The sequence below is a fragment of the Electrona antarctica genome, assembly GCF_951216825.1.
Source record: "Electrona antarctica genome assembly, chromosome: 8".
Taxonomy (NCBI): Eukaryota; Metazoa; Chordata; class Actinopteri; order Myctophiformes; family Myctophidae; genus Electrona; species Electrona antarctica.
In genome coordinates, this window is record NC_136789.1 from 4,145,753 (window position 1) to 4,161,534 (window position 15,782).

The 15,782-nt window shown below is 41.2% G+C and overlaps 1 protein-coding gene across 2 annotated transcripts in view; it reads right to left on the bottom strand.

Moving 5' to 3' along the window:
- The window catches only part of spns2 (SPNS lysolipid transporter 2, sphingosine-1-phosphate), a 70,923-nt gene that overhangs the window by 26,066 nt on the left and 29,075 nt on the right, over positions 1–15,782 (bottom strand). For both annotated transcript variants that reach the window (XM_079508440.1, XM_079508441.1), the window contains exons 3-4: positions 6,054–6,190; positions 621–772 (exon numbers count right to left, since the gene is read on the bottom strand). In XM_079508440.1, the coding sequence (XP_079364566.1) occupies positions 621–772; positions 6,054–6,190 (289 nt within the window). The remainder of the gene's footprint in view (positions 1–620; positions 773–6,053; positions 6,191–15,782) is intronic.

Sequence of the window (15,782 nt, forward strand, 5' to 3'; positions counted from 1 at the left end):
ATAAATTCCTGTTGCTTATAAATACAAAGTCAGTTACAAACTTGGCAGTAAACCTGACCTCCTTAATATGAACATTCAGCGAATCCTGTATATGACAAAATGCCTTCAAATTCAGCAACCATATCAGACTGAACTTACGTTGACTTCACATTAAGGAATACTCCACCGCCTTTCAATCTTATCTCTGTGTCTTCATTGGTAAGAAAAATTATAAATACCAGTGCTCTCTGTATCACAGAGACGACAAATCAAAAGCAACACAGATTGTCAGAGTGATGATGTAGGCCCCTCTGCTAGAGGCAATGGCCTTGAGAATGGCTGAAGAACCAAGTTTTCACAGTGAATTCTGATTATTGTACGATTAGACAGCCATGTTCAGAAATAACTTCTTTTTTTCTCAAATTATATTGCATGTCACCAAAATGTTGGTGACATGCATTAATGTCACAAATGACTACATCCATTTGTAAGGAATTTGGTTGCAGAACGTTTGGTTGAATAGGATGAAATGATCCTCACATCTATCTAACATTATCATTAAAAGAGTGAGTGTATTTCTTGCCGTTTGCTACTCTCAGAGTTATGTATGAGATTGAGTGCAGGTTGGGTTTGCCTCTCACCTTCCAAGGGGAATGGCCAAGTAGAACACAGAGAGCATCATGGTCCGACTGTTGCTGGTGAACAGGTCGCCTATGATGGTAGGAGAGATGGAAGAGTAGCTGGATTCACCGATGCCCACCAGACCTCGGGACAGCACAAACAGCCAGTAGTACTGCAGGGAAAGACAGATGAACAGAGGGTATAGAAATATATGTTAGAACTCATTTCTATGGAAAGAGGAGGGTTACTTTTGTTCACCTTAAGAGTCAGTCACAGCAGAACACTGTGAAGGTTTGACACCTCCCTGCTTTGCTTACTCAATTGCAGATCTATAAATACATCAACATTACTATTCCAAACAGGGTTACAAAGCATAAACAAAATACTTACAGGCTTTCAAACCCTAAGAGTTCCTAACATAAAAGGTTCCTAACTACCAGAATGTATCATGCTGGTTTAGAAGTTGCATCCAACGGGGGTCTGGGTGCCATAGCTACGAGAGAATGCTAAGGAACTCCTTAGTCCTATGCAAATAAATGTTTCGCTGTTTCAACTTTGAAAAAAGGCCTTTTGCATACATGTACATCTACCTGTTAAAATCCAATTCAGTCTAATTATGTTCAATCTCACACACACCATCTCCTTAGGCAGTGCAGTGCAGTTGAATATACTGTACATATTTGCGGTGCTCTTTTGACTATTTACTGTTCATGTTGGTGACTGCTAATTATGAAGACAGCATTCAAAATGTGAAGGACAGTATAGGCATAATGTGAGTGGGCTTAACAAAATACAGCACTGAATGCAGAATGTTGATAAGTTCCATACACAGCTGTCCTCATCTGACCTTAGGTCACAACACCATGTGACACTAACAATAAGTTAAGTATGAATGCTTTTTCTTTTGTCACTGAAACACTGCAGCTTTGGACATAACAGATGTAACCTCTGTCAAATTTGCACTGGATTCTTCTAGTCGGGGTCAGGCTGCCTCGGTTTAGCAATTCACGACTTTAACTACTGAAGAGCAGTTTTCCTCCTGTTTCTCTTGGACGTTCCAGTGAATGGTTTCAGAGGGTTTTACTGGTCTAACAAATGGTTGACAATGGAGTTTATATTAGAAACACAACATCTCAGTAAAATAAAGTCTCTGTGTGGGTTGTTTTATAGTGAGCAGAGACATGAGGGCAGGCGGCTGGCACTCTTTCACTCTTTCCTATAAAACACTAGTTTTGGTTGTCTTTATTGTGTACAGAGAAGTGACCATGCATTAATATCTTCTGATAATATCTTCTGATAATTTAAACATTTGGCTTATTAAATTCAGTATATTACTACTTAGTGAGCTTTATACATAACATGATGTCTTGTACTACAACTCCATTTGGTTATTTGTATATTCTCAAAAGACAAAGATTGCTATGTGCCCAACTCCGTACTCCCTGCACCTTGAGACTTCTAGGTATAGACTAGGACTCGGAGTAATAGAAGAAGAGCGGATTTGCACTTAATGACATTAATGATATTGAGAATGAGTTCCACTTTAACTTCTACTGCTTTTCATATCACGAGCTGCGTCAAAACATATTTAATAGTTGTAAAAACCTAGATTTCATATGGTTAAGTGACGCAAATAGACGTCTTATATTCCCGTAACTTCGTAAGGGATGGGTCTTATGACAAGACACAAAAATAAACATTCACGCGCACGTGCGCGCATGCATGCAAGCACGCACGCACATACACACACACACACACACACACACACACACACACACACACACACACACACACACACACACACACACACACACACGCACAGTCACACACCACACACCACACACACACACACACACACACACACACACACACACACACACACACACACACACACACACACACACACACACACACACACACACACACACACACTGCCCAGCCCTGTTGTGACTCTGGGGAGACTAACTCCTGACACTGCCTGTGGTGTGGTAGTCGCCCATGCTGGTTTTCAATGATATGTGTTTACAGCTGTGCTAAGCTGTTTTCTTCAGCCACTGGTTTCAGATTATATCTGCTACTGTGTGTTTATGATTGACTTACAACTGTGATTGTAGCTTCATGTTTGTCTGTTGACTTGAAAGAATTATGGCAAGTCTATTTTCTTCTCTAGATGGCCCATCGTTTGGTGGAATCTGCTAGCTGTTTTTCTGTGTGGTCACCAGACCATGGACTCCCCTTGGTTGTGATGGGCCAGTAGTAGCACAGACAACAACACAATGAAATATAGCTGCTTTGAAGCCAGGGAATGGACATAAAAATAACTTGGCACTTTAGGAATTGGAAAAGAGGTCTCAGTAAATCAAAAAGCTCAACAACAGACACAAACTAAACATTTCACATATGGATTGTTTTAAAGACTGGAGAGGTTTCGTGGAAGTATCCCAAAATTGAAATCTATTGTGATATTTAGAAGAAAGGACCAAAGGATTTGAGAAACGACAGATGGTATGAAATGGCAAAATCCAAAGCCAAAGACATTCTTTTTTAAGAGTGCCAGCAATCGCCATCTTAATCCAATAAAGACACCCCTTGACTCCAAGGGGAGACAAGGCTCAGAAGTTGGCTCAGAAATTGGCTCAGAAGTTCAAAAGTTGGATTTGTTATCAGAGATATGATGATTAAAGGTTAGCAGATGTCCTGCAAACCTTCACTGTGAGTGGGTTTGAATTGTGAAAATATTTCACCACTTAATATAAACCCTATATACCAGAGACGCCTGAGGGCGAGAAGCTGCACACATCCGCCTGGGTGACAGCAGACTGCTGGGCGAGTGCTGGTGCTTTGGCATGGGGGGTAAGATCTTAATTTTCAGGCCTGTTGATAACTCTAGTTTTCGCCGGCTGCCGGGTGTGGCTGCACTTATTTGGGGCAGGCCTGTCTAGAGTTTAAATGGACAGGTATCAGTCAAATCAAGCAACACATCAGGGATCTCCATCCCTCATGTCATGTGATGTCACGTGCTCCATCACTGATGATGTCACGTGATGTCACATGCTCCATCACTGATGATGTCACGTGATGTCACGTGCTCCATCACTGATGATGTCACGTGCTCCATCACTGATGATGTCACGTGCTCCATCACTGATGATGTCACGTGCTCCATCACTGATGATGTCACGTGCTCCATCACTGATGATGTCACGTGATGTCACGTGCCCGACCAACACACTGACACGTGCCCGACCAACACACTGACGGGAAATGCATGATTCCATAGTTAACTGTGGGTCTGTATTTGGCCCCCTCCTTATCCCCCTCTACACCAAATCAATTTGACGAAAATAGCTGATCTACAAGATCACAGCTTGTAGATCGCAACCATATACAGGCAGGACCAGGGCAAGTCACTATGGCTCAGACATAACCATAAACAACCTGATACTCCCTGATACTTTACTGTATGGAGATCCGGTATGCCCATACATTTACGTATATGGTCATATATGCATATATGGGATCAACCGATTTAAAACTCGGCGCGCACATTGGCAAGGATTCAAGGGAGTGTGGTAGTTTGGATATGTGGCTGTCCCCAACCACCGACACCATGACTCAGACATATCGGTCGGATCGGCAGTGCGATGTAGGTGTGAGCGCCGAACCTCTAGTATTAAAACTAGGCAGAACTATATCCTACACTCTGCAGGCAAGTACCAGCATTAGTTCATATTTATGAGGGGAAACTGAATAAAATGAGTCCCCCTTCCACTGGGATTAAAGTATAAATAAAGATGAAGTTGTGACAAAAAGAAGCAAGCATATGTGCATATTTTCAAAGAAGCATTATTGCTGCACACCAAAAAAAATCTTTTTGGTTCTATAGGGATAGAAGGAAATTCACAGTAGACCCCCACTGGTCACTGGAGCATTATATAAAGGGGAAATGACCGGACTATTCTCAGATTATCTTGAAGTGGCCTGTTTATGAGTAACACTGTACAGTAATTGGGTAATCAGGCAACACTGTAAGAAGAGTAAAACAGCTATAATTTTACTTCAGCCCGACACATTGTTATATAAGACGTAAATAACAATTTGACTGCAAGCCATCTCTAATGCCCCCGAGTGATACATGATGATACGCTTCAGCTGTAAGTGGTTATTAATTTTTCATTGGACATTTTATGGTAATTGCACTGTCAAGCTGTTGCGTAAGAGACATCTACTGTCATCTTGTTAGCTTGACCCGGGGTCAGGGTAATTTCTAGAGATGGGCGCAAGATGAAGGCAAACCATGGTGGGTGCCGAGGATGCCTCCTCATGACCTCATCAACCTTGGCCTTTGTGTCATGTGGCAGAGGGAGACAGTGGGGCATCTGGACCTTTCCTGTCAACTTAACTAGGACCGGCAGAAGCAACCTGAATGTTTTTCCCCTTAGGCAAAAGGCAGCCATCTTGCCTTCTTGTGGAGATTTCCACAGGGGATTTAGTCAACGCATGTCTTTCTGGGGCCACCGGTCTGCATCTGTGAACTGTCAGTCTATCCCAATCCCACTGCAGGGAACAGGCTTAGTTGCATGTGGACATGAAACAGTGGGAGAATTCATGATCCATGTACTGCATATACTGGATTGGCTTGGCTTTCACTGTTTGATTGATTGAATAGTTTATTAGACAGAAATGTAAAACAGCAACAGAGTGCAGTCAATACTTAGTCAAAAAGGGATAGCACCACTTGTTTCCATTTAGCCCCTATGTCATATACTGTACATTCCTCTGACAACAAATTGCCCATAAGCTGGTCTATTTTATTATGAACTTCTGAATAGAAGACTGCCTTTTTACACAGACCTGTAACAGTATGTTCACAGGCACACATACGCGCACGCGCACGCACACACACACACACACACACACACACACACACACACACACACACACACACACACACACACACACACACACACACACACGCACACACACACACACACACTCATGTTTAAAGCCTGTTAAACCTCTGCTGGATTCACCGCCCCCGATAACTATAATACTGCTTCTCAATGCCTATGACACCACCCACCACACACACATGGGCTTTTAGAGGTATCAAATCTATATCGGCTTGTCAAAGAGCAGCAGCCTTATACTGTATTCTGATCCATTGTAATTGAGACAGTTCTGGAATGTGCCTTCATTAGCTGATTGGCAGACAGCCAGAGAGAGAGAGAGAGAGAGAGAGAGAGAGAGAGAGAGAGAGAGAGAGACATGAAGAGCGTCCACAAAGGTGTATAGGGGGTCTTGCATCTAACATGTGTGTCATTAAATGGTTAATTCATAATGTATTTCTGTAAGTTGGACACCAAATGTATCTTTTGGGTCCTGAGCTGAAAATCATTAAAAAAAAATAAAGAATTGTGAACCCCTGTATCTGAGAGGAGGTGTGGGCGTACCTCTTTGCTGATGAATGAACTGGACAGTGTGATGATGGACCAGAAGAAGATGCCACAGCTCAGGATGACCTTTCTGTTGAAGCGGTCTCCCAGGTAACCGAAGATGGGAGCTGCCACCATGAAGCTGCATATGAACACTGTGGAAGACAAAAGAGAAGGACAAAGCATATAAATGGCAGGTGGCATAAAATAATGGTCTGCACTTCTACGGTACCTTTATCCTAGGCACTTTACATTGTGCGTTACATTCACCCACCAGTGGTGGAGGTACTGGAGGCAGCCATGCAAGCCTTGCTCAACAACACTTGAATCCCAAACAGACCATATTCACATATCACACTTTGGTATTGGTACGTTATACACATACTTAAATGTGATGTAAAAGCAAAATGGTCTCCATGTGAATATAGGCAACAGCATCTTTCTTTAGCTGTAATATGAGTTATTGAGCTAAGACATGTCTTGATCAGCCATTTTATAGCAGCCAACCAGAGCCGCAGTGAAGGACATGCCAAAGGACACCTCCGTTCAACTCCTACCAATAAGCACTCCTATTATATGTTTTTCCATAGCGAAATTACATCACATGGAGGAGGAATATTAAATACTGATGATGCTAAAGACTCAGGGTAGGAAGGTTTGGCCAATGATCACTTTTGGATGTGTCCACATGAGGGGATACATTATAACTCAGAAGGAGGACATTATTTGTTCTTTTCTTTTTTCACACTGGAATGGCAATATGTATTGTTACTCACCTCAAAATGAATGCTCAAAATTAAAAAATTAAAGAAACACAGGTGCTTACAGTGTGCAATGTGCATGTTTCCTATCTGACCAAACAAAAGCACCTCAGTCTCAGGACCTTCAACTGAAATTTATGAGAACGAACCCAAACAGCCTTGAATTTTCAATGCTATTCAGTTTAATGCTTTGCAGAATTCGGGCAAGAATGTTGACAGCAGCAGTTAAGGAAAGCTAGGGAGGCTGTTTTTGACACATCATCAGCATAAACATATTTCCAGCTGGGTTAAGAGTGAAGGAGAGGAAAGGAGGGTGGATGGACAGAGAAGAAAGAGACGCGTTATGTAACATAGGGGGTATAGGGCATCTCTGTCACACAGCGTGTAAGAAACAAACCAATGACCCCAGGGGCCAGTCAGCTTTATGAATGCTAAAGCAGCCAACCACTTCAACATTCTGGTGGTAATTGTATAATGTAAGACACGGTTAAAGGGAAACGGCTATTTTCTTATCTGAAACGTAATTTTATCAAATTTGCAATTACACTTTGAGTAACTGGGATTGTACATTATTAAAGTGAACTGTTCAACTGCCAGTCTGTAAAGTGGAATAAATTGCCCATTTAACTTTAGAATAATTGAAACATAATGAAATTAATTACATTACATTCCTGTGTGGCGAGAATCCAGACTGATTGCAACTTTAAGCAGATAATATGTAATGCATTACAATTGAGAGTAACGTTCCCAGCCCTGGGTAGATAATTGGTTATACAACAAGTGAGCTCAAAAGGAACCATATGAATATAAGAATATAAGCTTCAAAGAGCAGGAAAAAGAGCTGTGTGTATGTGGGTATTCAACTATTCACACTATAGAAATGCCTTTCTTCTCGCTCATTGGTCTTTCCTGTCTTTCCCAGTTCTCCCTATTTCACATTGTCTTTGCAAGCACAATCATTAGTATAAGACTTATACTAATAAGTAACCTTGTATATCCATACAGTATTTCTTTGTTTCGTTTCTTTTTTCCCCATCAATGGATGTCCCATTTTATTCTTTGTCGTTAAGACAGTGTCACACAACGGTAACTGGTTGTTGAAGATTGACTATTTTTGCTATTTTAAAATAATTGGACTTAACACATTTCCTGCCATTGACAGAGCTCTCCATCAAGTCTAATACAATGCTTTGCCGCAATGACAGAGATCTCCGTCGTGGTCTTTTCAATGGTTAAGGATATATTGCGCTCTGCGCCAATGGTTCTAGGTCGCTAAGCAACAGAAATCGCATGCCATCTGCCTCCATGTTATCAGATTTAGAAAAATGCATTTATCTCAGATTCTTTTCCCAGATTGCGTTTTTGGTCAAAACAAACTTTATTCAACGGCCCATAAATAAAGAACCGATGATCGCGGTTACAAAACCTATTTTCCGTCCGTCACAACACACAGCGTTTTTTTTTTTTAAACATCCGGTTCACCTCTCCCCCGATTGACCACCCGAAAACCCTGGCGGTTTTAATTAATTAATTAATTAATACCTGGCAGTGAATGTGTGACGTACATGCCCAAAATAGGGACACCAGGTTGAAAGTGGTCTTATCTAACCAATAGAAAGTAGCTTTTTGACTGCTCCATTGGATACACCCGGTTATTATTTTCCATTTCCGGAAAAGTAACGGTTTTGGACATAACGTACAAGGTTTCCACCTGACAGCGACGATATAATGTGTCTGCCTGCGTTGCACAGCGTTAAGCCACTGAAGACTGATCTGTGGCGATGCAGCATTGTAAAGACCTTTACTGATCCACCCAGCAGCCTTCACACTGCTGAGAACAAATATTGGACTCAAACACACACACACACACACACACACACACACACACACACACACACACGTACACACACACATACACACTCGCGTGCGCACGCACGCATCCACACAGCCACGCACGCACGCACACACGCACGCACGCGCACACACACAATGCAGACATGCACAATTGTGTGCACACACAGCAGGGTATCATGCAGTGCATGCTGTAGATAAGACATGGGAGAGGTTCCACAATCAACTACCACCAGCTGGCACACGTGGGCTTTAAAAGCCAGGGGGCAGACATCATTAGTGTCACAGAGCTGACATCTACAGTTTAGCAGCCATGTCCTGACATCATTAACTAGCATATTTGAAGTCATCACACAGTGCCACACGTCAGTGGGTTGTGCCTTGTTATATTGTGATTTCTAAGAGATCAATCTTATTTTCCTGGCCATTTTCCTCATTATCACCTCTTCGCAACGTGAGCACATGGGAATGAAGTCTCACAATGTGTCAGTGTTTATTTGATGCTAGACTAAATATTCAACTTGTATACAGTATCCCAAATAGACACCTGACACCTGACTAAGTGGATGCTTTGAGACATTGATGTATGATGATGATGTGATCATGGATTTCTGTCATTGAGTCATCAGGCAGTATTTGCTTGTTTCTTGTTAACAAAAAGAGACACACCCTTCCACTGAATCAGGGCCTGCTAATTTCCCAACTCACTCGGCTCTATTTACTCTATACAGTAGATGTGTTAATTTATAGTACAATACATTATATAATGACATGGAGCTATATGAATTCCACATAATGTCCCTTGGTCTCCATGATGCAACACAATTTAATGTTTACCGGTATTTATTTTCTCCACTGGGATTAAATGGATAAAACATTCATCCAAAGTGACAAAAAAAACGTTTCCTTCATTAAAAAATCACACCCGTGTGAACTGAGTGGTGTAAGGTCTTATATAGACTGATCAACTGTGGTCTGACGTAATGTCTGACGTAATGAAATCACACCCGTGTGAACTGGGTGACCATAGCAACCATGCTCATTTTTTGGTACGAACAGACACGTAAACTAACAAAGCCAGTTGTAGGAGGTTTACACCACTCAAAAATAAGAGCGAAACAAGTTAATAATTTTAAGATAATCTTCTAATTTAAAATATCTTTATTGATAGAATGGCAAATCAGAATTGGAGTTTCTTTCATTTACACAGGAATTTGTTAGGCTGTAGCATTATTTATTTAGGCACATACTGACATACATGTTAGATAGTTTTATAAAGTATGAAAGATATACACTACTACTATTTGCAGGGTAAGGGAAATACCATGTCAGTCCAAAGAGGATCTTTAAAATGAGACTACTGTTCCAATTTCACTCATTCTGATGGATATTAGATAAAGACCTTTCAAGCTTGTCTCAAGGATCAAAGAATTATGTCAAGCGAAAACAAACCCAAACTTTACCCCCTTGTGCAACTTGTTTTTCTGATGTTTTTCTGATGAACAATTTAAATAATAATAATACTATTCATCTATATAATAATAATCTATTCAGAAACATATTTATTACAGTTAAAATGAAAGTTTCAGTTTGACCTTCGCAAACTTACGAAGGAACGAGTTCAGCACTGCCACTGATCCAAAACCAACGTGATAATCTGCCATAAATAAAGTGCATATATATATAACATGCAGCAGGAAAACCCAAAGATCAACACTACGTTGATGTCTTCACTGGAGATCCTTTGTACCATAGATTTACTTTGTGGATGTTTATGCTGCAAGCCAGAGGAGAGGAAATGTTTTTGATGGTCTAATTTATTGGACAATGGTCAGCTTTGACTACTGTGTAAGTCAGCTGGTGACCGACGTTCTAAGCATGGCAGGCTGAGAAACATCACCGTTTCCTGTGGTGCAGAAGCAACATTCACAGTGACGTGTCCTCCTAGAAGCTTATCACTGTGTTCAACACCACTGTTTGCCTTAAACAAATTGAGCATTTGACATACAGTAGAGATGTGACACAGGTAGACTAGACCTGTACTACTGCACATTCAGTAGAATACATAATTAATGATGGTGTGTGTGTGTGTGTGTGTGTGTGTGTGTGTGTGTGTGCGTGTGTGCGTGCGTGCGTGCGTGCGTGCGTGCGTGCGTGCGTGCGTGCGTGCGCACAACTGTGCGTGTGTGTGTGTGTTTAGACACGTATATACATGTGATTGTGTATACTGTATATGGGGGGTGAGGGAAGTGACTCAACACTTCAACCTCTGCTGAAAACAATAGCTGCGTCATCTACTTCGCCAGGTGGCCTGGCTTTATCGTGAGACTTATATAACCTATATCTATTGCTATTAGCTTAACAAACACACACTACCTTTTAAATGGTGCTGTCAGATATATTGTTTTGTCCATTAAGCTGTGTCCTTGATAACAGACAAGAGGTAAATGACTCTGTACACGAGAAGCAGAATCATTCTGCTGTACTAAAGACATCATGACAGCAATCAGAATGTACCATTAATAAATGACAAGGGCATTTGGGGCGTGATTATTATGTTTCAGCACAAAGTCATGTCGTGAATATAAAGGAGACTCGATGTAACCTTGCAGAGTTGTTTGCTCCACCGTGTCTCACTGCGGAGACAGCTGCCTTTGAATTCAGTCTGGAAGAAGAAAGCCTTGTACCTCTTCAGATGAATTAACCATTACATCATTCTCTTTGTGGAGGTAGAGATGCCAAAGGCAACCGTCCTCAATGTCTCCCATGAACCCTTGGATTCTGTGTACTTTTGTTTTTTTCTCTTGTTCATTATTTTCAAACTGTATTCTGTTTGAGGTAATACCTCACAGAGATGCTGGGCATATTTCCTCATAATCTTTCACGGTGTAATTGTCATCAATTATCATATTTCTGGCACATTCCATGAAAGAACAATGGATGTGTCAAGAGTCTGAACACGGACACAATAACACATCTATTTTTGACTACAGTTTAAATTACGTCCTTGTTGTATGTCTTGGTGTTGTTGTGTATGTGACAGACGTGTAGGTGAGTCATATGTCTGCTATGATGGCACTCCTGGTCTCAAGTCCACAATACAATACCTTACTTAATTTGTACTGGCCACTACACATACACTAAATGTAAAAGTGAATGTTTAATGTATAGGCCTATAACGCATAGAACATGACCTTCAGTAAGGCTCCGTTCACATGGGCAGATGCAAAGATACAGTCTACCATTCATTGTCAATGGAAGCCAGCGACATGAAGATGCAAAGATGCATCTGACGTTTGTAGCTGCTGCAAAAGCTACAAAGCTAAACAGCTACAAATTGAAGCTGAGCTGAGTTCAACTTGCAGATGCAAAGCTCCCCCTCACCATACCTGGCTCATGTCTCACATTAGCTCACAGCCTGTGAGAAGTACAAAAGTACGTCCATGGGCCACACAATCTGGCTTATAGGGGGTGTCTTACAAAAGGGCCATAATTAGTTAAAATAAATTAAGCCATTTATAGAACAATTTAGTATACTGTATGTGGAACTAAATACTATATGGGGAACAAATCAACCACTCAAAGTAGAGTCAAGCAGCCGATCAATTTTAGTGTTCTGACTAAAATAGTTTAGTCTTAATTGATCTCAAAGAGTCTATCATAGAGAGAGCTGTCTGCCTCCATCAGCTCTGTAGAAAGAACCTCTCAGGTGCCATTCCTTCCCCTCCTCTCTCAGTCTCAGTCAATAGAAACGCAGCGCCAAGCGTTCGCTTTGGTCGGCCTGCGGTACAATGCTTCTTGTGATGACTCACTCCTGGTGTGCGTGCGTCCGTGTGATTGATATTCACTGAATCTGTAGAAATACATTTCCCTATGAAATAGTATAGTTTCCACTAAACAGAACACCTGCACACTTGCCTTTGAGTTTGATTGTACGATCCCAGATGCACAGCCTGTTTTGATCTCCCCCCCTCCCCCCACAAAACATCATCAAGAAGATGTGCCATTCTTCCACGCATTGAATTAACAATGCATATACCTCTTCTTCTCCAGTGTTTGACTGGGTGTGAAAGATGTGAACAGTGGTTGGACATGAAGGTGTTTAGAGGGACAAAAATACATTGCAGCTTAATCCCCTGCATATGCAGAGAAATGGACTTGCACACACAGATCGGTGTTGTCCACAGATCGGTGTTGTCCATGGGCCGTGCAGCTGTGAAACCTGACAGTCAGCGCAGACGGCATAAGCAGGGGACCGCAGTCTGAGGAATTCAAAATGTCTTTCAGCTGCCAGACTGGCTGTATTAAAGGAACAGGAGAACCGCATCCTAACTGCATGTCTGTGCATGCCTGCGGGCTATAGGCGTTGTCACTGAGTGCCATTTGCAGATCCGTGCGGTGTCACTTTGTTTGACCTGCTCGCTGTGCGTGAGGTGTGTGCCTTGTGTGTCAGTGCTCATCACTGCGCAAACATTTAGCTTCCATAAATACAACTTCCCCATTGAGTTTCTGTTAACTCTATAGTCTACCTTTGTGTCTCTGCCCTTCCTGTCACCACCAAGGTTATCTGCCACTGCCTGGTGTACGGCGAGTCAACTATGTATGAGTAATGCTTTTTACACAGTCTAACACATCACAGAAACTCTCTGGATTGTTGCCCGATACCTTCTGATGCATGCTTTGGAGAAAAAGTATCAACTGATTTCCGTGGAAAAACAAACAAACAATTGAAATCTGTTGGAAATATTATTTTATATATTGTTATTTTTGTCACCGAAACACAAATCTGTCTTAATATTATCTGTGGTTCTGGTCACAGAAAGGTTACACTGTCTGTTTTAATCAACCAAATCAAATGAATTTCACTGAGTTTGATTGATGATCAAACTTTAGTCATTAGTGGCAGTTTCCTCGGACAAACTATGAATCTTTCGCAATTACTGCTCGTAGACTTCGTAGTACCCTGGCTTTTGAACATGCCACTGTCAGATGTTTTGATGTGTGTGTAGAGACTCTCAGGCATATCATGTTTCAATGCTGCTCTCTCCGTCACTTAGTGAACCTATTTGTAGTCTGTCACAATAGTCTCATGGTGACTCGCCAATACTGCCGATATGTTTTTCTGCATGCGTGCACGCTTTGAGGAGGCTACTGTTGATCATTTACTGTTATTGTTTTTATTATATCATGCATTTATTTTTCTTTCACCGTCAAATGAAGCATCAATGTGGTGTGTTAAAACAACGGGGTAAATTATTTCAAGTCATCTGTAATGGGTTTAAGTGGGGAACGCTTATTTCAAAAATAATTATAGCCTTTATTATTCTACTTTAGACGTGCAAATTACCATCTTGAGAGCCAACATACGTAACACCTGGTAAAGCTGATGTGCATCACACATCTGAGTTTTGCATGTGATTGAAATAATTGAAAAATCTATCTATATGCATGTACACATTCTATCATATCAATAGGATTATAAATTATATTCACTACAGTATGTGAGTGTGCCATTGTGACTAGAGATGTCCCGATACTGTATCGGTATTGGGAAAAGTATCGGATCGGCCCTTATTTGTCATATCGGGTCATATTGGTATCGGTGAATATGCCAGTCTAACCGCACCGATCCGACACAGGGGTAAGGAGTTGACACTATGGCAGGTAAATAAAATGTTGGGACATGTGGAGTTTGCTTTGGAGTTGTCCAAACTGCAAGTGCACATTTGAGTGAGGAGTCTGCTATAAACACAACACGAGATATATAGCTAGATAGCTATAAACACAACATGAGATCACGACACTGGTATTGGTATTCGGTATCGGTATCGGCTAACACAGAAATTGAGGTATCGGGATCGGATCGGAAGCGAAAAAAGTGTATCGGGACATCCCTAATTATGACAATACATTTAGGCAAGTGGAAGATATAGCCTTAAGTGTAACTGTAAGTGTATTGTGTAAAGCCATTAAATACAAATGAGTTTGGATGTCTTTAGTGGTTTGGTGTGTTACATTTATGATAGCAATAAATCAAAGGCGGCTCTCTGGCTTAAATAAATTATTGTCCATCAACACAGAAGCACAAGCTACTGACAGATTTATCTTTCATTGTTTACCACTAGAGAAGAGCTCGTCATCACACCACAGTCTGATCAAATAATAATAATATTTTTGCTGTCATCGTCACAACGCAACAGCGAGGAAGAAAGAGAAGAATTTTGACTACAGTTTGGTATTAAATGTATATTATGGCATAAGGTAATCTAAGATGTAGCTGCTCTTGGCTTCATTGAAAGTGACCTTTTAGTCAATTGAATGGATAAAGGACTCTTTTTTTTTTTTTTTTAATTCTTAGTCATCACAAACCAGTGACATCATGTGTGTGTATTGTGGTATCAGTAGCCATGGAAGGGATGGTCGAGGGAAGCAACACCTAGATCTTGTTCTTCGGCTTGGCCTAATGATTAATGTGACTGCCTGAGGAGGGTGTGACACATAACTTTGGGCTGAATTGGACACCGTACTCTATGCCTCAAACCGCACGTTCTTATACATCACATGTGTGCTGTATCTCCTTCAAAACGCAGACTGAAAGAAAGTACATGTGGCGCCCCAAACATCACCACATTCCTCACATTTCTGATCACTGGCAAACTCGTCCAAAAGTCCACCCATTCAGGCTTCACCAGTGTTGGATTACCACTATACTGACCGCTGTTTGATAAATGCCACATGCAGCCTGGGAAATACCCCCACAGCATAAGTCTGTTTCTGAGGAATTCAGTGGTTAACTTCTATAGAAGCCTCAGAGCTTTGCCAAGTTCTGCAGTAAGTTATAATCATATATATATATTTCACAAATTCAGGTGATGAAAGCTGCTAGCCATACCTCCTCACCGTTTCTTCTATGGTGGTCCATCCTTTTGTCTATTCTAAAGGATCATACCCGCATCAATACACGCCATTATCTATTCACTGCCTTCGGCCATATATCCTACATAAACAGTTTTCATATTACTTGCTTTATTTTTAGATTATGCATGTGTTTAATACACATTTTCTCCACTCAGGAAAACATTAGCAAACTTACGTGAATAATTTAGTCAATGTTGGCTTAGCATCATTGTGCAGA